Raw genomic sequence first — 23,367 nt, 5'->3', positions numbered from 1 at the left:
TGTCGGACAGTTGTTATTACGATATGCAGGCAAACGACAACTTTAACACATACCGGCTTAGCTACGGCACCTTGCAGCCATCTTGGTAAAGATGATCACAGCCCCTCCCCCACGAATGTTGGTGCGTGCGCAACAGCAGCACATGGTACGGAAAAAAACGGGGGAAAAACCGTCTCCCTCACTGTCAGCGCACGGCGGCCATCTTTGAAATGGTTTTCAGCGCAGCGGTTCTTTGAAGGCTGATAAAATCAAAACCGTAGCAGTGATTAAAACTTTCTCATCAACTTTTAATCAGAAGGGTTCAATCTATCTTCTCTCGCTTATTTGAAGCCGAAACGACAAACGGCCTCAGAGGAGATAATGTTTAGAAAAAAAGCGAAAAAACATTTTAGCCAACTTTTATATTGAAGGGGTAATTGCAAACTTCCTGTTGATTTTAACTGGGAGGTAAGAGTGTATAGTGGTTTTTGTTTCATGTTTCTATGACGTTTCTACTGGAAGTTAGAGACAGTTTTGTCTGTGTTTTCTTCCTAGGGGACGCTAGAGCGCAATTTTGAGTTTTGGGTTTTGGTTTTTTGATTAGATCGCAATTTTCGCCAGTCCTTATGTGTGTGTCAAATTTGGTGAGTTTTGAAGCATGTTAAGGGGGTCAAATTACAGCTCAAATAATAATAAAGAATAATAATAATAATAAAACCTTAGAAATTCAATAGGGTCCTCTGTCCCAAAGGGACATCGGTCCCTAAAAATACATACAAATAAAATGGACTCTCAATCTGTTAGCAAACATTACACTGTAATAAATATTTTTGGGTGTTTTTGTTGCTGTCCAACAATCTTGGATACTGGTTAATTAATCTCTCTCATAAAGTCTGAAACTGGAATATTCCCACTCCAAACTTTTAGCTTTTGCAAACATATTTTCCACCTAATTTTAACCCGTGGTGCTTCTATAATGAGTAGAGAGACTGTCCATGCGTCTTGTGTGTGTAAACTAGCAGCCCCCCGTCCGCCCATTGAGACAAAGATCGTGGATGACTGACAAGAGGGTTCACTCTGTTCATTTCATTTTACAGTTGAATAAGCACTCAGGTGTTGAGAGCGATGCACAAAGTGAACCCTCTTGTACCTTGTTTGAAAGCGACAGATGAATAAAAAAACATGCAGAGGTTTCAATTTATTGATGCTGGCAAAGTTATTGAGTTAATTTTCATTTATTGTGAAAAAAAAAATGGTTGTATGCCCAGGCTTAGTACTTACACAATAAGTGTGAGAGGCATATTACAGGGTTACTGTATGTCAAATGGCTTTTATGAGTTGTGGTTAGGAATGTCACAGTATGAACATTTCTTACCACTAAGAAACATTATTGTTGATACCTTACATGTACCTCAAGTATAAAATAAATGTGCATATGAAAGCAACATAAGCATTATTAACAGAGTAATATGGCAGAAACTAAATAACATAAATAAATAAAAATAGATGTAAAAATGTGAAAGATGGCACATGATGGCCATAAGGTGTAACTGCCCTTTTTGTCCTATCCAACAAGAGTGTTGATACATGAGATCAGAGAACACCTCTCAACTATTTGAAAGTTTGACAAAGAAATATGACAGCGCTGCAGTGAGGTCTTTTGCCATTTTTGATGGAGCATGAGCAGCTGCCTCTTGAACACATCAGGTATTTTATGTGTGAGAATCGAAGATGATGATTTACTGTAACTGTGGCATCCAACTTTCCCGCTGCACGCTTTTTGATGGATTGATTTAAACTTTTATGAGTAGATTGCACAGTACAGTAAATATTCCGTAAAATTCACCACTAAATGGTAACACCCGAATAAGTTTTTCAACTTCTTTAAGTCGGGGTCCATGTTAATCAATTCAGGGCCCACTCTGTAATTAAGGGAAAAGTAAATGTATTATTTTTATTAGATGCTAATTATGACACACAAAACCTGATGTTACTTTTGTAAAAACAAAACACGTTGCAGTGTTTTTGCTAAGATTTGTTTTTAACACTAAGTTTTAACTGTAAAGTAAAGTAGCAGTGGTCATTAACAGCACAAACACATCAACATAAGTCCATTTTGCTCTGCTGCAGTATATCTTGTGTGCACACACTCCTCGCGCTCTCCAATCGCGCCCAATAAAAAGTAACTTTATGTAACACATACGTGTAACGTTTGACAGACCGATGATGACAAGTTCCTTTTCCAACACTTTCCATCATGCATTCATCTCCAAGTTGACATATCTTGCACTCGATGTGGAGTTGTGACTGCTGCTTCCGGAGTTGGCTCAGCACGTTGCAGTGTTACCTCCCTTTGTGGGGACTTTTTTCCGGCATTTTCTGGTGATGGGCTGACTGTCCTCAAATCTTTTTCCTACATCATGCCTTACCATTTCAAATTACATCCAGACTTCAGATGTTGTCCGTTTACTAGGAGGGCAACATCTCAAGAGCAAGGTCCGCGTGTTGCTTTCCGCCATTGCAAACAGTGCTGGTGCACATTCGCCATCTTCTGAGGCATTGCTGCTGGTGAGCAATGTCGCTTAGAATGCATTCATAAATGACAGTTTTTCAATAATTACAAAATTAAACAGTTTTACTAACCATCCTGAATTTTACTGCGGTTTATCATTATACTGTTTACGATCCCTAATTGTGGTATTCCTCCATTTGGGGATAGTAGTGTAGTGTAGATGTACATGTTTTAGGACAGTTCTTACTCACTCCTTCCTGTACGTGCGTCTGCCTGCTAGGTGTACGCGTGGGGTTACAACAACTGCGGTCAAGTAGGTTCCGGTTCCACCGCCAACCAGCCTCACCCACGCCGAGTCTCCAGCCTCCTCCAGAACAAGATAGCCGTCAGCATTGTCTGTGGACAGACTTCATCCATGGCAGTGGTGGACAACGGAGAGGTGATGGGCATCATTCTTCTCCCTGCTCAAACCTTGGAAAACATTCACTCTGACATTTTGTCGACAGGTGTTCGGTTGGGGTTACAACGGCAATGGACAGCTGGGACTAGGAAATAACGGAAACCAGCTGACTCCGTGCCAACTGATTGGTCTGATGGGTCTGTGTGTGCAACAGGTGACTACAACCATTCTTCTGTGGCGACATGGCACAGGTGTCACAGGTGTCATGTCACTTTCACCTGCAGATTGTGTGTGGTTACGCACATTCTTTGGCTCTGACCGACGAAGGCTTCGTGTACGCGTGGGGCGCCAACACGTACGGACAGCTGGGCACCGGGAACAAGAGCAACCAGCTCAGCCCGATCGAGATCATGGCCAACAAAGAAAGGTCCCGGCAAGTTCCTGCGTTCTTCCTCTCATCAAAGCGTCACCGCTGACTCTTAACTTAGTTTCTCGGGCAGGATCGTGGAGGTGGCAGCCTGCCACTCCACGCACACGTCGGCCGCCAAGACCCAGACCGGCCAGGTGTACATGTGGGGGCAGTGCAGGGGTCAGTCCATACTAGTGCCTCACCTCACACACTTCACCTGCACCGACGACGTCTTTGCCTGCTTCGCCACGCCCTCTGTGATGTGGAGGCCTCTGTCCATGGGTAAGACTTGGAGACTTAGACTTCCTTTTTATTGTCATTCAAATTTGAACTTTACAGTACAGATATGAATGAAATGTCGTTGCATTAGCTCCTTGTAGTGCAGGATAAAATAGCAATAAGGTGCAGATATAAATACATTGATTACTGTACAGATAAATGTATTGCACTTTTGCATATGCTTCCACGTCTATGGATGTATGTTGTATTGTCCTTATATTCCAGCCAGTTAATACGTTTTTGGGGGCAATTGGGGGGGATTATTATGACGTGTTTAAGAGTCTTATGGCCTGAAGGAAGAAGCTGTTACAGAACCCGGAGGTTCTGTTACGGAGGCTCCAGAACCTCTTTCTAGAATCCAGCAGTGAAAACAGTCCGTGGTGGGGGTGGGAGGAGTCTCTGCAGGTTTTCTGAGCCCTGGTCATGCAGTGGCTTTTTGCGATTTCCCGGATAGGAGAAGAGGAGTCATGATGATCTTTTCCGCCATCCTCACCAGTCTCTGCACAGACTTAAAGTCTGAGGCAGTCCAGGTTCCAGTCCAGAGAGAGACGCAAAGACCACGTCAGCGTCTCTAATACGTCCAAAATAAGCATGGCAGTCAAAATGGTGTGCGGCACTGGCCTGTAACCAGCAAGGAAGTTTTGGGCTGGTAAATAATACATGTTTAGATTCATTAATCAATCGTGGACAAATGTCCACATATTTATTATTCACAGGCATCGGAAATAGATAGATAGATAGATAGATAGTACTTTATTGATTCCTTCAGGAGAGTTCCTTCAGGAAAATTAAAATTCCAGCAGCAGTGTACAGAGTTGAGATCAATTTAAAAAATAAAAAGTAAATAATGGGGGTTTAAAAGGAAACAAAATAGAGAAATATTACAAAAAGAATAAAAACAATGGGAATAACAATATAACAGTAAAATAAGAATATAACAAGACAAAGTAGGCAGTAGTGACCATGTTATGAAAACGTATTGCACTGTTAATGTTTTGCATCCCCTGTCATCCTAATACCCCCTGTCCCCTGTCCCAGAGAGGAGTTGTACAGTCTAATGGCGTGTGGGACAAAGGAGTTTTTGAGTCTATTAGTCCTGCACTTGGGATGAAGCAGTCTAGCACTGAACAGGCTCCTCTGGCTACTGATAACGCTATGCAGAGGGAGACTGGCATCATCCAGGATGCTCACTAGTTTGTCAACAGTCCTCTTCTCTGCCACCGTCACCAGTGAGTCCAGTTTCATTCCGATTGTAGAACCGGCCCGCCTGATCAGTTTCTCAAGTCTGGAGCTGTCCTTCTTAGATGTACTGCCCCCCCAGCACACTACCATGTAGAACAGAACACTGGCAACCACAGACTGGTAGTACATCCACAGGAGTTTTCTACAAGTGTTGAAGGAGTGCAGTCTCCTGAGGAGGTACAGCCTGCTCTGTCCTTTCTTGTACTGGTGGTCCGTGTTAACAGTCCAGTCCAGCTTATTGTCCACCCAAACCCCGAGGTACTTGAATGAGTCCACGGTCTGTACCTCAACTCCCTCGATCACAATAGGTTGTGACCGTGGACTCGACCTCCCAAAGTCAATGACCAGCTCCTTGGTCTTTGACGGATTGAGCTGCAAGACGTTCGTGTGGCACCAGACAACAAAGTCCCTCACCAGGTTCCAAAACTCCTCCTCTCTGCCGTCCCTGATGCACCCGACGATGGCTGTGTCATCCGCGTACTTCTGGATGTGACACAGCTCTGAGTTGTAGCAGAAGTCAGCGGTGTACAGGGTGAAGAGAAGAGGGGCCAGCACCGTTCCCTGCGGTGCTCCGGTGCTGCTGATCACAGTGTCAGACGTGATGTCCTTCAGTCTGACGTACTGTGGCCTGTCGGTGAGGTAGTTTGAAATCCAGGCAACCAGGCAGGGGTCCACTTGCATTTTGTAAAGCTTGTCCTGAAGGAGGCGGGGCTGGATGGTATTAAAGGCACTCGAGAAGTCCAGGAACAGGATCCTCACAGTGCCTTTTCCCTTATCCAGGTGTGAGTGGGCTCGATGCAGCAGGTAAAGGATAGCATCCTCCACACCAACGCCTTCCTGGTACGCAAACTGCAGGCTGTCCTGGGCATGTTGCACCTGTGGTCTGAGGAGGCTGAGAAAGAGCCGCTCCAATGTCTTCATTAGATGAGAGGTGAGCGCCACTGGTCTGTAGTCGTTCAGCTCACTGGGGCAGTTCTTTTTGGGAACTGGAACGATACATGACGTCTTCCAGAGGGTGGGCACTCTTCCCAGCTGCAGGCTGAGGTTGAAGATCCTTTGAAGTGGTTCACCCAGTTCTGCAGCACAGGTCTTCAGGAGTCGGGGGCACAGCTTGTCTGGGCCTGCTGCTTTCCTTGGCTGTAGCTTCCTCAGTTGACCTCTGACCTCGTCCGCAGAGATGACTAATGTCTGCGTAGAGGTGGTGGAGGGGGGTGCTGCCATGGCTGGGGGGGAGGTGCGTTGAGGGGAGCAGAAGAGGGCTTGGCTGTGATGGGAAGTGGGGGCCAGAGAGGACACGGGCTGGTTAAACCGGTTAAAGAAGTTATTCATCTCATTGGCCCTCTCTATTGTCCCCAAACCAGCTCTGGTCTTTGTGTTGTGGCCTGTGATGGTTTTCACACCTTCCCAGACCTCCCTCATGTTGTTCTGCTGCAGCTTCTTCCTGTAGCTGTCCTTAGCCTCCCTCACGTGTCGTTTCACCACACGCTGTGCTGCTCTCATTGCCTCCCTGTCTCCACTCCTGAAGGCAGCTTTCTTCTTGTTGAGGACAGCTTTAACTTCTTGTGTTACCCAGGGTTTGTTATTAGGGTAGCACCGAACAGTCTTAGCAGGGCAGATCACATCCACGCAGAAGTTGAGGTAATCTGTGAGACAGTGAGTCAGCCCATCAATGTCCTCACCCTGTGGAAGCAGCACGTCCCAGTCTGTGGTGTTGTAGCAGTCTCTGAGGGCATCTTCCAATTCAGGGGACCACTTCCTCACATAGCAAGTGTTAACCGGCTGTCTTTGGACCATGGGGGTGTATTTTGGCCGCAAATGAACAAGATTGTGGTCAGACTTCCCTAGTGGGGGTAGGGGTGTGACCTTGTATGCATCCCCGACATTAGAATATAGTAGGTCAATTGTCCTGTTGTTTCTCGTGGGACAATCCACAGCCTGGTAAAAAGCAGCTAATGTTGAGTCCAAAGTAGCATGATTGAAGTCCCCAGAAATGATGAAAAAAGACTCAGGATGTTTTGTCTGTAGCCTTGATGTGATGGCGTGGATCATCTCACATGCATTGGCAGCATCTGCCCTCGGGGGAATGTAAACACAGAGGGATATCACGTGACTGAACTCCCTCGGCAGATAGTATGGCCGAAGGCTAACAGCTAGTAGCTCCAGGTCCGGGCAACACAAGACTTTCTTCACAGAGATGTGTCCTGGGTTACACCAGCGGTTGTTAACATATATGATGAGTCCCCCACCTTTTCTTTTCCCGCATGCTTTCGTGTCTCTGTCAGCTCTCACTGCGGTGAATCCCTGCAGGTCCACGTTAGCATCCGGTACCAGGTGGTTTAGCCATGTTTCCGTGAAGATGAGTAGGCTCCTCTCTCGATACGCACGCTGGTGTTTTAGTCCATGAAGCTCATCGATCTTGTTCGGCTGCGAGTTCACATTCCCCATGATGACGGAAGGAATGGATGGTTTGTAGCGCCGTCGATTTTCCTCACGCTTAGCCTTTAGCTTAGCTCCCGCTTTGCAGCACCGAGGATTCTTCCTTAGCTCCGCTGGAATGGAGTGTCGAACAACATTTCACCCCATCATTTTCAGACTGAGCAGTTCCTCTCTCGAATAAGAAAGAAAGCTGCTTCCTGGTCTTTTAAAACTGCCAAAAGTATCCATTGGATATATACAGGGATTCACTGTCTTCAAGGAAAACATAAAAACGATAAAATATATGTTTGTAAGATATAATAAATAATAATTATAATTAAAGATAAAATATAAGATAAAATATAGGTTTAAAAGATGTACCACTACAGAGCTACTGGAGATGCAGCCGCCTTCCACAGCGCAAGCAGAGAAAAAAAAAAAAAAACAATCCGCTAGTTTAAACATGAATTTCCTTGTCAAAATATCACTTCCGTGTTCTTTTTAATGAAGTTTAAAAAAAAAAAAGCAATTCGTAACAAATCGGTTAAAGTGGCCTCTGCCACGCTCTTTCTCATGCCCAAACGCCGCATTGAGTCGCAAGATGATCGGGAGCATTGAAACATGTTAACCAGCTAGCTTGCGTACTTGTAATCTTTTCCGTTCGCTCTCCGAGCCACAACATTGACAGCTGTCTACTTTGCTGCTAATCACAATCTGGACACTGTTAGTTCCGAAGCAGTTGTAGTTCTCGAGCAGTGATTCTCAAATTGTGTTATGACGAAGAATCGCTTTATTAAATATTCAAAAACAGTGTTAGTGTTCAAACTGTGTGTAATGTTACAGCAGCCCAACGTATTATATTTACTTGTTAAATAAAACACCTGCCTTGTTTTGAATTAATATTTCCTACCGTGCTACTATTACTTAATGTTGGTCATCATGGTGGTTACCTGGATCGAAGTGATTTTTGAGGTGCCACTTGGTGAAACAAATGTGAGAACCTCTGTACTAGAGCAGTTATTATTAGCCAGCAAGAAGGTATGTTTTTAATGTGACAGATTATAAACACAGGGCACAATATCTTAAGTAAACCAGGGGGGCGTGGCTACAGGATAGAGTTACCAAATGAGAAACTATTTTTGTGTTCTTTGCATGCACGTTGTCAAATTTGTCCAGAACAAAATTGTTTTTGTTTTAGGTCTCGAAACAAAAATGGAAAAAAACACATTTTTTTTTTTTTTTAAATGAATGAGCAAATGACAGACAGATTACTGATTCCACTGGCATGGAAACAGGAGTTTAGAATCTTCATTGTGTACATTTTCAAAATACTATATCAACGCTTAGTTCCAAGTTTTGGCAACCTTCTACTTTTGTACCGACTGGTACGTTAAAGTACCAGTAGAGTGGAAACACAAGCTGTCATCATATGTGTCTGATTGGTTGATCAAAATAGAATCAATCCCACTGAGATTCCACAGCCATATTGAGGGATAATGAGCAAGCCAATGAGCAAGCCAATCATAATCCACACAAAGCGTTAATAAGAAAAGTTGCTGCTTCAGACGCTGTCTTGTCTCCATTGTCTTGTATACATTGAATGTCACAGATGAACATCTTCTAGATTTAGGTTTAAGACATCGTGATGACAGCCATAATTTATAATATAAAATTATTTTGATAGTACTGCGGCATAAACTAGTGAGCTCTCTGTTATCAATGTGTTTATAACAACTGTTATCGTTAATACTCAGGTCACAATATGTAAATGGAGTATTGTTGCCAAAGACATTTGGCGCGAAATATTTAAAATGGCTGTCTAAAATTGTGGCATTTCGTGATGTTTCGACAGATATTTTGCGAATCTTTAGGCACCACACGAATCTCGATTCAAAATTACTTTTTTTTTTAAAATAACATAGGATGTCAGTTCTATGATTAACTACATTCCTCCATAAACTAAATAAACAGTTCTGATTACTTTTTATATTACTAGTACTCAGAAGAAAACGGGTTTTCTTTAATAAAATTCTACCCAAACATTGAATCAAGTCAAAAAAAAAAAAGGTAACAAGAGATGTATCCAACATTTCTCTTTTCTAAAGTACATCTGCATCAATACAATGATTTGCCTGAGTGGCTGGACAGGACCCATACAAAAAAAAACATTAAATAAAAAAAAAAGATATATTTTATGAACTGTTTATGAATCGTTAGAAATATCAGAATCAGAAGTAATTTATTAATCTCTGAGGGGAAATTAAGGTTTTCAGCACAATCCCATTCAAGATCAGACAAACATTACAGGGAATCGCGATGCATTCAAAAATCAGTTGTTTTTTTACACCTAATAGTTATAACGAGTAAATACAGTTGATAAGGTTTAATGGCTACAATGAAACAATTCAGCATAAACAATGAACTTGTTTTTTCACTCTACTCTTCTGTTCCTTAAACAATGCAGTCTGTTGATTGCTTGGGGGACAGTTGTCACTATTGGGTGACTGGGAACTAAAGTGGATTGTTCAAAAAAGTCATTCTCAAACTGTAGTAAGTAGGCTGCATTTGTGGAGCGCGGAAGAATCACCTGATCTTAATACAGCGTTTTATTTTCTTATATTCAAACACAGTGTTGCTGTTCAAACGGTGTGTAATGTTATAGTGGCCAAAATATTAAAGATACTGTACTTGGTAAAAAAAAGCTCTCGTTTTTAAATGAATACTTAGGCCTACTGTGCTACTATATTTTAATATTGGTCACTATGGCGGTACTTGGAGAGCTAAGATTTTTCTGAGGTGGCACTTGGGGAAAAAGTTTGAGAACCACTGCTCTAAAATGTACATTATATAATCTGTACTGGACTGTTTCCCCTCGGTGGAAACAATGCTGTTGGAAAATCAATGTTGGTCAACAAAAAAAAAAAGCTGTTCTAACTAAGCTTGTGTGCGTGTGCGTGTGTGTTTGTGTGTACCTTCTTAAAAAGAGTATGATGACTTCCTGACGGTGGCTCAGTCTCTGAAGAAAGAGTTCGACAACCCAGAGACGGCCGACCTCAAATTCTGTGTGGATGGGAAGTACATCTACGTCCACAAAGCAATCCTCAAGATCAGGTAGAGAAAGTTTCCAAGAGTGTATACATTAGGAGTGTAAACATTGATCTGTTATTCGGTTTAACTTTAGAGATATGACTACATAATTTGGCGAGCCTCTGGATCGATCTTCATATAGTATGGATCGATCGATGGCCGGTTGGAAAGTCGTGAATCGGTTGCTTGTAGATCAGGGGTCGGCAACCTTTACCACTCAAAAAGCCATTTTGACCCGTTTCACAAAGTAAAGAAAACAATGGGATCCACAAAACTCTTTTGAAATTTATGATGAAATAATACTGCATACAAAGTTTTTTTTTGCTTTGTGCTATGTATAAACCAGGGGTCTCAGACATGCGGCCCGCAAGTTTTATATGAATGCCGCTTGACAGCGTCACACCTGCCAACCCTCCCAATTTTCCCGGGAGACTCCTGAATTTCACAGTAATTATTCTCTCGAATGTACGCTGGTGTTCACTCAATGAACAATAATAAGGGCGTACAATGATGGCACTACCGCTAGCGCCCTCTACAGCTTATACAAATAACTTGCCAGCCCAAAAAATTGTTTGACGAGGCTATTGCAGACATACGAAAGAGACTGCAAGGCATCCTTATTCAACAGCCATACAGGTCACACTGAGGGTGGCCGTTTAAACAACTTTAGCACTCTTACTAATATGTGCCACACTGTGAACCCACACCAAACAAGAATGACAAACACATTTCAGGAGAACATCCGCACTATAACACAACATAACAAATACCCAGAATCCCATGTATCCCTGTCTCTGTTGGGCTACATTATACGCACCGTGCGTCGGTTGAGGCGGGCGGGCTGGTAAGGGCGTTTTGTGTATAATGTAGCCTGGAAGAGTCAGGGATACATGGGATTCTGGGTATTTGTTCTGTCGTGTTTATGTTGTGTTATAGAGAGGATGTTCTCCCGAAATGTGTTTGTCATTCTTGTTTGGTGTGGGTTCACAGTGTGGCGCATATTAGCAAGAGTGTTAAAGTTGTTTATATCACAACCCTCAGTGTGACCTGTATGGCTGTTGAGTAAGTATGCCTTGCAGTAGCGTATGTGTTCAGATAGAGGTCGCATCCAAAACGTGACTGGTTGGCCGGCATGCAGATAGCATGGTAAAAATCCTGGCGCGATGACATGTAGAAAGGATGTTAGAGGCATTGTCATCACGGCACGCCCTCAAAGTTGACGTCCAGGTGAAAATTGAAAAATGTTTACCCGGGAGATTTCTGATTGAGACACTAAAATTTGGAAATCTATCGTACTTCTCCGGGCGGTCGGTAAGTATGCTCCTGAGCCACATCAGAGTGGTCAAAGAGCCGCGGGTTGCCTACACCTGTTGTAGATGGACTAGGAAATATAACCACTCTAACCTTGCAAGATTTCAGTGATGATGTAATACGAGAGTACTGTTTACGTTTGTGACTGATGGCAGACATCACTGAAGGAGTTTAAAGACAATGCAACCCCAAATATTACATCTAAAGTCTCTTTAATAGAGGTGGGAATCTTTGGGCGCCTCACGATTGGATTAAGAATCATTTATTGATGCATCTTTACTTTATGTAAATTGATGCACTTTTCATTTCTTTTTATTTCACTAATAAGATTTTATTGCTTGTAAATTTCAAAACTAAAAAAACGTGAAATGATTTCCCCTTCCATTTATTAAGGTAATTGACATGTCCGCAAAACTGGAACATAAGTGCGCTAAAATAAAGAAGCTGGTCCAATCTGCGGGTGAGGTAGCTCACTGCACTCAGAAACATTTTAGAAACGGTCTGCATTAAATTATTTACCATTAATAAATCGATTTTTAAACTTTACTACTGTATTTTTCGGACTATAAGTCACAGTTTTTTTTTTCATAGTTTGGCTGGGGGTGTGACTTATACTCAGGAGCGACTTATGTGTGAAATTATTAACACATTACCGTAACATATCAAATAATATTATTTAGCTCATTCACGTGAGACTAGACGTATAATATTTCATGGGATTTATCGATTAGGAGTGACAGATTGTTGGGTAAACGTTTAGCATGTTCTATATGTTATAGTTATTTGAATGACTCTTACCACAATATGTTACGTTAACATACCAGGCACCTTCTCAGTTGGTTATTTATGCCTCATATAATGTACATTTATTCAGCCTGTAGTTCACTATACTTTATTTATTTTAAATTGCCTTTTGTTGGGTTTTATCAAATACATTTCCCAAAAAATTTGACTTATATATAAGTTTTTTTTCCTTCTTTATTATGCATTTTCGGCAGGTGCGACATACACTCCGGAGATATTTATACTCCGAAAAATACGTTAATTGATTTTATAATCAACAATGTCCAATTTGCGATGCATCTAAAAAAATTATTTCCCCAGCCTCTAATGGTTAACGTTTGGATTTTTTATTTAAAGACCAGTCAGTTGGATAAAAGTATGGCCATTCTTAATGTGCCAAGCAGCAGCAGCAGCAGCAGCAGCAGCAGCAGCAGCAGCAGCAGCAGCAGCAGCAGCAGCAGCAGCTAATCTGAGCACTCACCTGTTGCGATGACATCAAGACCCTCAAGACTTGTGATGCTAATGCTAACATACCTACTAACTGATCTGAAAGACTTCCCGCCACAACTCTGAAAAAGTAATCACACCAACTATTACACTGTTGATTAGGGATGTATACCAAGTACAGCTATGTTTTAGTACTGGTTTCTAATTGGGTCGGCCTTTCTGGACCGTGAAGATTCTGGACTCATGATGCTGCTTCCAATATGTTTTTATTCAGCTGATCGTAGTAATTATGACACGCTGTCACTTTCCTTTCAGCAGCCGCTGCTTACACATTACAAATCTGTTTGGAATAATTACAAATAAGTAGCAACAACACATAAAAGTTAACAACAATTTATTCTCAAAAGTAAATTCCACTGCTCTTTTTTTGGAATGTTGCTTATCGTTCACAATCATTACAAAAGACGAGATGATGAATGTATTTTTTTTTTCAAAATATTATAGTGTTTGAGCTTCTACAGTGAAGCTGCTGTTTATTTTACTTGGTGTTAATTGTAACTTGCACATTATTGTGATGTTTTAACACCTCTACTTGATGGAGTTTGATTTTCTCCGTAATTAATTGTTGCTACCTGCGAAAACAGTAAATACCTGCTGGCTTTTCTTTAAGTTAATAAAGTTGATGTACTCATAATTAATGCAAGCACCGCCTGTTTAAAAAATACATGACATTGTTCTGACATGATACATTTAATTTTCTTTTCATCATGCAAAGTTTATTCATCAGCATCGAATCGTAATGTTTTGAAAAGTATTGTTCGTGAATTGAGTTGTCACCCATCCTGTGTTTGACACAGGTGTGAGCACTTCCGCTCCATGTTCCAGTCTCACTGGAATGAAGATGCCAAGGAGGTGATTGAGGTCGATCAGTTCTCCTTCCCAGTGTATCGTTCCTTCCTGGAGTTCCTGTACACGGACGAGGTGGAGCTTCCTCCTGAGGACGCCATCGGCCTACTGGACTTGGCCACCTCCTACTGCGAGAACCGCTTGAAGCGTCTGTGCCAGCACGTCATCAAGAGAGGCATCACGGTGGAGAACGCCTTCACCCTGCTGTCCGCCGCCGTGCGCTACGACGCCGAGGTCAGGCCTCCTTCCACCCCGTAACAATCCACCCATCTGTAATCCTCACCCCTTTGATTTTGTTTAATTCAGGACTTGGAGGACTTCTGCTTCAGGTTCTGCGTGAACCACCTGACCCAGGTGACGCAGACGGCTTCTTTTTGGCAGATTGATGGAAAGCTGCTCAAAGACTTCATTTGTCGAGCGAGTCGCTACGGCGCCTTCAACAACTGAGCCAAAAATCATGGATGCATTCAGGGACACTCATTTGAAAGATTTGAATGTTGACCCAAGTAACTGAAAGTTTTGCACTTTTTTCTCTTACAAAGTTAGTGGCGCCACCTGGAGGCCAACACATTGCACTAAGAGAGTTTCATCATATTTAGCGCTTACAGTTGGTTGCTTTCAGGTTAACACTGAGTTTGTTAGTCTTGACATGTGGCCTGAACACTGCACCTGAACCTTGTTGTAGGGACACTTTGACATCTGACATTTTTCATCTGCACTGTTGCTGTCACACTTGCATTCCAACACAGACCAGTCTTTATATTCACAAGCTTTAACATAAAAATGTCATTTCATGATGAAGAAAATAGCAAAAAAAAAAAGTTTGATTGAGGCTTTATCATGATTTATGTAGACCAATGTGACAGTTTAACATTTTTTTAAAATGAAAATGTAATAAAAAGTTTTGTATTTACAGTGTCTTTAATTAAACCTTGCACTGACAAAATGACTGCCTCCCATCATGTGGAATTAAACACTTAATATTGTGTATAATTAAGAGTACAAAGAGTAAACGGGTTTTAAAATGAATAGAATGGACAATAAGATGGGATATCAATCAATGTTTATTTAAATAGCCCTAAATCACTAGTGTCTCAATGGGCTGCACAAACCACAACAACATCCTTGGTAGACAAAGTAAATATTATCTCCTCAGCACTGACTCCACATCCTGCATGGCTTCCAGTGACCTTTGCAGCTCTATTTGTTTACCCCTCAGTGCTGTCAAAACCAAACAAAGTTACTTTAAATTTAGGTTAATAAAAAATTACCAGAGCAAAACTTTGAAACAACCTCAAGCTTAATACTTAAGACTCACCATTCTGCTGTTTTTTCACCAGCTTTGGAAGTTTCCCAGAAGCCATAATGACTTTCAGGGCAGTGTCATAATCTGCAGAGTCATTAGAAGACACATGAGTCCAGTCAGAAGTTTCTTTTTTGCGTGTGGAGAATGCTTTGCTCACCTTCCTGGCTGGCCTGGTGTGATTGGATCCTGGTGGAGATGTTGCTGATTTCCATGATTAAATCCTCAAAGATGGCTTGCGTGCAGCCTGCGACATTGCAGCTCCTCCAGAAGCTGGCAGAGTCCAAGGCGGGCACTGCTCCTAGGACAAGAATAAGAATAATGTAAAAAAATACTATTCAATCCAACAGTATTTTTAACAAGTTTCATAAGCATGACTTAGTTTCCAGTCTTATTTTCTATTTACATCATAAAACCAGCAGTACAAATATACCTTTGTCTTTCCTGTTAGTTGCCTCTGCAGCCGTGGACATCACCCCAGTAGGAGGGGCCGTAGTGGGGAGCTCCATGGGAGGCGGCAGCAAATTCCCACACTCATCATACTAAAAGACACATGCGCTTAAACACATTTTCTAGTTTTTAAAGGCCTACTGAAATGAGATTTTCTTATTTAAACGGGGATAGCAGGTCCATTCTATGTGTCATACTTGATCATTTCGCGATATTGCCATATTTTTGCTGAAAGGATTGAGTAGAGATCATCCACGATAAAGTTCACAACTTTCGGTGATAAGATAAAAGCCCTGCCTCTGCCGGAAGTCGCAGACGATGACGTCACATGTTTGATGGCTCCTCACATATTCACATTGTTTTTAATGGGAGCCTCCAACAAAAAGTGCTATTCGGACCGAGAAAACAATAATTTCCCCATTAATTTGAGCGAGGATGAAAGATTCGTGTTTGAGGATATTGATAGCGACGGAGTAGAAAAAAAACAAAAATAAGTAAAAAAAAATAAACGCGATTGCATTGGGACGGATTCCGATGTTTTTAGACACATTTACTAGGATAATTCTGGGAAATCCCTTATCTTTCTATTGTGTTGCTAGTGTTTTAGTGAGTTTAACAGTACCTGATAGTTAGAAGGCAGCCTTCATGGGTGTTTTGACGCACAGTGTCTCAGGGGAGTCGACGGCAGCTTTGGACGGCACAAGCTCAGCTTTTCTCCGGTAAGAACTGACTCTTTAATCACAATTTTCTCACCGAAACCCGCTGGTTGACATGTGGTAGGGATTCATGTTGGCTTGACCGCGCTCTGATGCATAGGAAAGTTTCGCCTCCAGGAATTTTAAGCAAGGAATCACTGTGTGTTTGTGTGGCTAAAGCTTTCCAACTCCATCTTTCTACTTCTCCAATATTAATTGAACAAATTGCAAAAGATTCAGCAACACAGATCTCCAAAAAACTGTATAATTATGCCGTTAAAGCAGACATTTAGCTGTGTGTGTGCGCAGCGCTCATACTTCCTAAAAACCCGTGACGTCTTGCGTACACGTCATCATTACACGACATTTCAAAGACGAAACTCCCGGGAAATTTTAAATTGTAATTTAGTAAACTAAAAAGGCTGTATTGGCATGTGTTGCAATGTAAATATTTCATCATTGATATATAAACTATCAGACTGCGTGGTGGGTAGTAGTGGGTTTCAGTAGGCCTTTAACTGAATCAAGCGATCAGAACTCACAAAGACCTCTTGTCCAAACATGTCGTCGCTTTCAGGCTCTGCAGAAGGAAAAGGCGCATGTGTTGATTATTAGTACTCTGTATGTTTCTAGGATATGACAAACAGTATAACGTGTGTTATAATGTATGATCATGTCAACAAAACAGTCATGTCTGAAACCACAGACTATACTTCGTGTGTGGGGGAATAAATCAGATTATACATTGTGCGCAAAAAAATATGCCAGATTATACATTGTGCATGGAAAAAAAGTCGGATCATACATTGTGTGGAAAAAAATATGAACACGGAACAGTATGTGTGGGACAAAAATACATCAGACTATACATTATGTGTGGAAAAAATTATGTTGGATTATACAGTACATTGTGTGAAAATGATGCGGGACTATACAATAAGTGTGTGGAAAAATACATCAGACTATACATGTGTTGAAAAAAATTCGGGCTATACATTACGTGTGGAGAAAATATGCCAGACTATACATTATGTGTGGGGAAAAATAATTGGGATTATACATTGTGTGAAAAATATGTGGGACTATACGTTAAATGTGGAGGAAAATACATCAGACTATACATTATCCATTTTTTACCGCTTATTCCCTTTTGGGGTCGCGGGAGGCGCTGGCGCCTATCAGCTACAATCGGGCGGAAGGCGGGGTACACCCTGGATAAATCGCCACCTCATCGCAGGGCCAACACAGATATGTCAATATACATTGTGCGTGGAAAAAATATGTCAGACTATACATTATGTGTGAAAAAAATGTCAGATTATACACTATATGTGGAAAAAATATGTCGGACTATACATTATGTGCAGGAAAATATAAATGGGATTATACATTATGTAAGGAAAACAAATATGTTACAATACATTGTGTGGAAAATATGTGAAAAAATTGACTATACGTTAAGTGTGGGAAAAAATACGTCAGAGTATACATTATGTGCGGAACAAAATATGTCGGACTATTTATTGTGTGTGGAAAAAGTTTATTCCAGACTACACATTATGTGTGGGAAAAATATGTCGGACTACACATTATGAGTGGGAAAATGTGGAATTATACATTGTGTGTCGGAAAAAATATGTTGTATTATTTATAATGTGTTGGAAAAATATGTGGGACTATACATTGTTTGGGGAAAAAAGTGGGATTATACATTATGTTTGGAAAAAATATGACAGATTATATATTATGTGTGGAAAAAAAATATGACAGGCTCTACATTATGTGTGGAAAAAAATATGTCGGACAATACTTTGTGTGTGGGGAAAAAATTCAGACTACACCTTGTGTGTGAAAAATATGTCAGATTATAAATCGTGTGGAAAACATGTGGGACTATAATGTTTGAACATTTTTTTCAGACTATACTTCGTGTGTGGAATAATAAATAAAATGTGTCCGATGTTCTGTTTTGTGTAGAAAAAAATGTCAGAATATACTTTGTGTATGGAAAAAGTATGTTGTATTATACATTGTGTGTGGAAAAAAATATGTGGGAATATACAATGGGTGTGCAAAACAAGTAGAACTATCAATGATGTTTGGAAAAAAATATATCGTAGTATACATCATGGAAAAAAACCTGACTATACACTGTGTGGGAAAAATATGTCGGATTATACATTGTTTTGTGGGGGGGATAAATATGTCAGACTATATTAAATGTATAATCTGTCAGATTATACGTTATGTGTGGAAAAAAATAAGTGGGATTATACATTATGTGGGGGGTTGTTTCAGACTACACCTGTGGAAAAAATAGATGGGATTATACATTATGTTTGGGAAAAATATGTGGGATTATAAATTTTGGTAGGGGAAAAAAATATGTCAAGCTATATATTATGTGTGGGGAAAAATATGTGTGGAAGAAAATATGTCTGACTATACATTGTGTGCTGGGGAAAAAAAGTGGGATTATACAATTATATATTGTGTGAAAAATATGTGGGACTATATATTAAGTGTGAGAAAAAATATGTCGGATTATATACTGTGTGTGGAAAAAAATGTTGGATTATACATTGTGAGCGGAATAAATGTGTCAGACTATTTACGTGTGGGAAAAAAATATTACAGACTACACATTAAGTGTGGAAAATATGTTGGACTATACATTTTGTGTGGAAAAAATATTTCAGACTATACATCATGTGTGGGGAAAGATATGACGGACTACAAATTGTGTGTGGAAAAATAATGTGGGATTATACATTATATGTTGGAAAATATGTGGGACTATACATTATGTGTGGGGAAAAAACATGTTGGATTATTTATTATGTGTAGAAAAAATATGTGGGGGACTATACATTGTGTGGACTAAAAATATTTGGGACTGCACATTGTTCGGCAAAAAATGTGGGACTATACATCATGTATTGGGAAAAATAAGTGGGATTATACATTATGTGTAGGAAAACTATCTGAGACTATACATTGTGTGGGAAAAATACGTGGGATTATTCATTATTTTAAATATTTTTATTTATTTATTATGTGTGGAATAAAAATATTTGGGGCTACATATTAAGAAAAAATGTGGGATTATAAATTATGTGTGGTAAAAATACATCTGATTATACATTATGTGTGGAAAAAAATAGTGGGATTATACATAAAGTGTGGAAAACAAATATATCCGATTATACATCATGTGTGGGAAAAAATTTGTCGGACTATACATTATGTGAGGAAAAAAAATATGTCTGATTATACATCATGTGTGGGAAAAATTTGTCGGACTATACATTATGTGTGGAAAAAAAATATGTCTGATTATACATCATGTGTGGGAAAAAATGTCGGACAATATTTGGTGTGTGGAAAAAAAAAAATCTGACATTACCTTGTGTGTGATATTACACATTGTGTGGAAAATAAATGTATCAGATTATACATTATGTATGGAAAAAATAAAATGGGATTATACATTGAGTGGGAAAAATATGTGGAATTATACATGATGTGTAGAATAAAAATATTTGGGACTACACATTGTGTGAGAAAAATGTAGGATTATACTATGTGTGGCAAAAAATATATTGGACGATACTTTGTGTGAAATAAAATATGTCAGATTATACATTATGTGTGGAAAAAATTAATGGGATTATATACTGAGTGGGAAAGATATGTGGGATTATACATTATGTGTGGGAAAAACAAATGGGATTATACACTGTGTGGGAAAAATACGTGGAATCAAAATATTTGGGAATATACATTATGTGTGGAATAAAAATATTTGGGACTACACATTGTATGGGAAAAAATGTGGGATTATAAATTATGAGTGGAAAAAATGAATGGGATTATACATTAGGTGTGGAAAACATATATGTCAGACTATACATTATGTGTGGGAAAAATATGTGGAGTTATACATTATGTGTGAGGGAAAAAAATTCAGACTATACTTTATGTGGAAAATATATGTCAGATTATAAATTGTGTGGAAAATATGTGGGACTATAGATTGTGTGGGAAAAACATTTTCAGACTATACTTTATGTGTGGAATAAAATGTCCGATTATACGTTGTGTAGAAGAAAAAAATGTCAGAATACACTTTGCGTATGAAAAAAAATATGTGATATAATACATTATGTGTTTAAAACAAATATATTAGATTATGCATTATGTGTGGGAAAAATATGTGATATTATACATTATGTGTGGATAACAAATATATCAGATTATACATCATGTGTGGAAAAACATGTGGGATTATACATTGTGTGAAATAAAAATATTTGGGACTACACGTTGGGAAAAAATGTGGGATTTAACATTATGTGTAGGAAAAAATATGTCGGACTATACATTATGTGTGAAATAAAATATGTCAGATTATACATTATGTGTGGAAAAAAATATGTTGAACAATATTTTGTGTGTGGGAAAAACAGTTGCAGGCTATACATTATTTGTGGAAAATATATACCAGATTATAAATTGTGTGGAAAATATGTTGGACTATAGATTATGTGGGGAAAAAACATTTTCAGACTATACCTTGTGTGTGGAATAAAATGTCCGATTATACGTTGTGCAAGAAAAAAATGTCAGAATATACTTTTAATATGGAAAAAAATATGTAATATTATACATTGTGAGGAAAAAATATATGTGGGACTATACATAAGGTGTGCAAAACATGAAGGATTATCAATTATGTTTGGAAAAAAATATGTCGTATTATACATCATGTGTGGAAAAAAATACGTCAGACTATACATTATGTGTGGACCTTTTTTCAGACTATACACTGTGTGAGAAAAATACGTTGGATTATACATTATGTGTGGGGGGAAAAACACATCAAACTGTGTGTAAAACATTTCAGATTATACATTTGTGGGAAAAATAAATGGGATTATATATTATGTGGGGAAAACTAATATCAGATGATACATTATGTGTGGAAAAAATATGACAGATTATACATATGTGGAAAAAAATATTTGGGACTATACATTACGTGGGGAAAAAGTATGTCAGACTATACATTATGTGTGGAAAAAATATGACAGATTATACATATGTGGAAAAAAAATATGTGCGACTATACATTACGTGGGGAAAAAGTATGTCTGACTATACATTATGTGTGGAAAAAATGTGGGATTATACATTATTGTGTTAAAAAAATTACGTCAGGCTATGTTAAGTGTGGAAAATGTATGTCAGATTATGAATTGTGTGGAAAATATATGGGAGTATAGATTATGTGTGGGGAAAAAAATATTTTAGACTATACATTGTCTGTGGAATAAAATATGTCCGATTATATGTTATGTGTAAAAAAAATACATCAGAATATACATTTTGTATGGAATAAATATGTGATATTATACATGATGTTTGGGGAAAAAATAGGTGGGACTATAAATTATGTGTGGAAAAATACAGACTTCATTTTGTGCCTGATTTATTAAAATCCAAATACCTTGCGCTAAACAGTGTGTATGATCTATAAAACAGCGTGTACTATTAGTGGCCGTGTTGCGTGCAATTTACTAAGACTGCATGTGCAATTGAAAAGAGGTGCAGACTGCCTTATTTAAATGAGGGTTTTGGATATACCATGGAAACGGTCATTTTCTGCACATTCATGTTATTGTGCTTCTACCTGTGGCGTTATTTTTTTTCAAACATGCAGGAGACATTTACCACTTTTCATGGGTATTCAACAGCAGTCTCTCACCACTATTTTTGACAACTGTCATTGGCAAGAGGCTGGACTTACTCTACTCCAGATGCAAAATAGGCATACTTAAAGAAGTTTTTTATAAGGAATATTTTAATGTTATATCACATGGAAAAAAAAAAAAACTAACGTCATTATAAAAATACCCAATGACAAAGCATAAATTGTATTAGTTGTAATCATCTCATTAAATCCTTTAGCAGCTGTTATATTATAAAATAATGTTGCTGATTAGACTGTGTATTTTTTTTTTTTTACTTCCAACCGTCCAAAATGTTGACACACACACGTAGGACGGAGAATTCTTGTCTGTACCGCGTGAGCACTGATTCTTCAGCAGTGTGTGTAACTGTTAGTTTGCACGTCATTCCCACGCGTGCTAAAAAAAACGCTTAATAGTGCTCGCAAAGACGGTGATGAGTGTCGATAAATCACGTCGCGCTGCTGAATAATTACATTTGCATCTTCTCCTCCCAGTATTGTGGTCATATTGATGATCAACATATATCTTGCATAATAAGGAGGACAGACGCAAAATGGATTGCATGCCTTATTCTGCTCACTTAACAGACGCAATCCACTTGACACACGTTTAGTAGATCAGCTTTGCGTGTTCTATCAACTTTGCACTTGTTTTAGAACATGCAATCTTTTAGTAAATCAGGCTCTATTTGTGAGAAAAAAAATATGGCGGACTATACATAGTGTGTGGAAAAATACATTGGACTATAAGTCGTGTGTGAAAAATTGACACTCTTCTATTAATGCTGTTAAGTTCTTCACTTTCTTTTGCTCCAGATGTTTTCTTGTTAGAAGCTAATGTTAGCATTGTGTGATACTACTGCTGCTTCAAGCACAAAATCGTCTGCTCTCTGTCGCTGTTGTTCAATCAGTAAAATAATAAACACAAATATGGGCCATCTATGAGACATTTACTAAGACATGGCTTTATAAATACCTTTTTTGAACTCTGTTGAGGTGGCTACATCTTCCCTGCAGAAGAAAAGAATCTTCAAAAAAGGTTTCATATAATGTCCACCTTTGAGATAAACAGTGGTACCTTAACACACAAGTACTTCAATTTAAGAGTAGTTTCAGATAAAAGCTGTCTCACGGCTTTATGTTATGCTTTAAATTGCGACCAAACCTTGAAACAGGATTATTTTCACCCTCAAGTAAAGTAATATTTTGGACAGGTTTGTGAAGTTTTTTTTTTTACACTTTAACATGTTTTTGCCATATTTTACATGTTGTTGTGCCTGCTTTGTTCACACAAACAAACGTAAGCATTGACTCAGAGATCAACATCCTGCCCACCAAATATTGGACCAAAGAAAGCTAGTAGAAGGCACGCACCAAAACAAAAAAACAATCCATTT

The 23,367-nt window shown here is 39.2% G+C and overlaps 2 protein-coding genes across 6 annotated transcripts in view; one reads left to right on the top strand and one right to left on the bottom strand.

The window, feature by feature from the left end:
• Window positions 1-14,683, top strand: part of rcbtb1 (regulator of chromosome condensation (RCC1) and BTB (POZ) domain containing protein 1) — a 35,813-nt gene extending 21,130 nt beyond the window's left edge. For 2 of the 3 annotated variants that reach the window (XM_061879339.1, XM_061879341.1), the window contains 7 exons: window positions 2,772-2,930; window positions 2,998-3,105; window positions 3,176-3,324; window positions 3,392-3,582; window positions 10,221-10,347; window positions 13,722-14,004; window positions 14,077-14,683. In XM_061879339.1, the coding sequence (XP_061735323.1) occupies window positions 2,772-2,930; window positions 2,998-3,105; window positions 3,176-3,324; window positions 3,392-3,582; window positions 10,221-10,347; window positions 13,722-14,004; window positions 14,077-14,217 (1,158 nt within the window). In that variant the 3' untranslated portion in view covers window positions 14,218-14,683. The remainder of the gene's footprint in view (window positions 1-2,771; window positions 2,931-2,997; window positions 3,106-3,175; window positions 3,325-3,391; window positions 3,583-10,220; window positions 10,348-13,721; window positions 14,005-14,076) is intronic. The other variant, XM_061879340.1, reaches the window with a different exon arrangement.
• A 133-nt stretch (window positions 14,684-14,816) lies between these two features.
• Window positions 14,817-23,194, bottom strand: phf11 (PHD finger protein 11). 3 transcript variants are annotated; one of them, XM_061879347.1, is made up of 6 exons: window positions 22,947-23,194; window positions 16,761-16,798; window positions 15,507-15,615; window positions 15,234-15,374; window positions 15,089-15,160; window positions 14,817-15,013 (listed from the first exon to the last, which is right to left on the bottom strand). In XM_061879347.1, the coding sequence occupies exons 1-6, from the start codon at window positions 23,014-23,016 to the stop codon at window positions 14,979-14,981; spliced, it is 465 nt and encodes a 154-aa protein (XP_061735331.1). In that variant the 5' UTR covers window positions 23,017-23,194; the 3' UTR covers window positions 14,817-14,978. The 3 variants fall into 3 exon arrangements, with proteins under 3 accessions (XP_061735331.1, XP_061735329.1, XP_061735330.1); XM_061879345.1 differs by having other exon boundaries at window positions 14,817-14,991; window positions 22,947-23,067; XM_061879346.1 differs by having other exon boundaries at window positions 14,817-14,991; window positions 16,767-16,798; window positions 22,947-23,031.
• Window positions 23,195-23,367: the final 173 nt, after the last annotated feature.

The sequence above is a fragment of the Nerophis ophidion genome, linkage group LG19, assembly GCF_033978795.1.
Source record: "Nerophis ophidion isolate RoL-2023_Sa linkage group LG19, RoL_Noph_v1.0, whole genome shotgun sequence".
Lineage (NCBI taxonomy): Eukaryota > Metazoa > Chordata > Actinopteri > Syngnathiformes > Syngnathidae > Nerophis > Nerophis ophidion.
Note: the sequence above shows the minus strand (reverse complement) of the source record. Positions and strands in the feature narration are given on the sequence as shown.

Excerpts from the sequence above, each read along its gene's own strand:
- phf11 (XM_061879345.1), bottom strand. The coding sequence starts at position 23,016 with ATGAAACCTTTTTTGAAGATTCTTTTCTTCTGCAGGGAAGATGTAGCC. Across the intron at positions 15,375-15,506 it reads AACTAACAGGAAAGACAAAG|GAGCAGTGCCCGCCTTGGAC; the intron begins GTATATTTGTAC and ends TTCTTGTCCTAG. Across the intron at positions 14,992-15,088 it reads GGTGAAAAAACAGCAGAATG|CACTGAGGGGTAAACAAATA; the intron begins GTGAGTCTTAAG and ends TGGTTTTGACAG.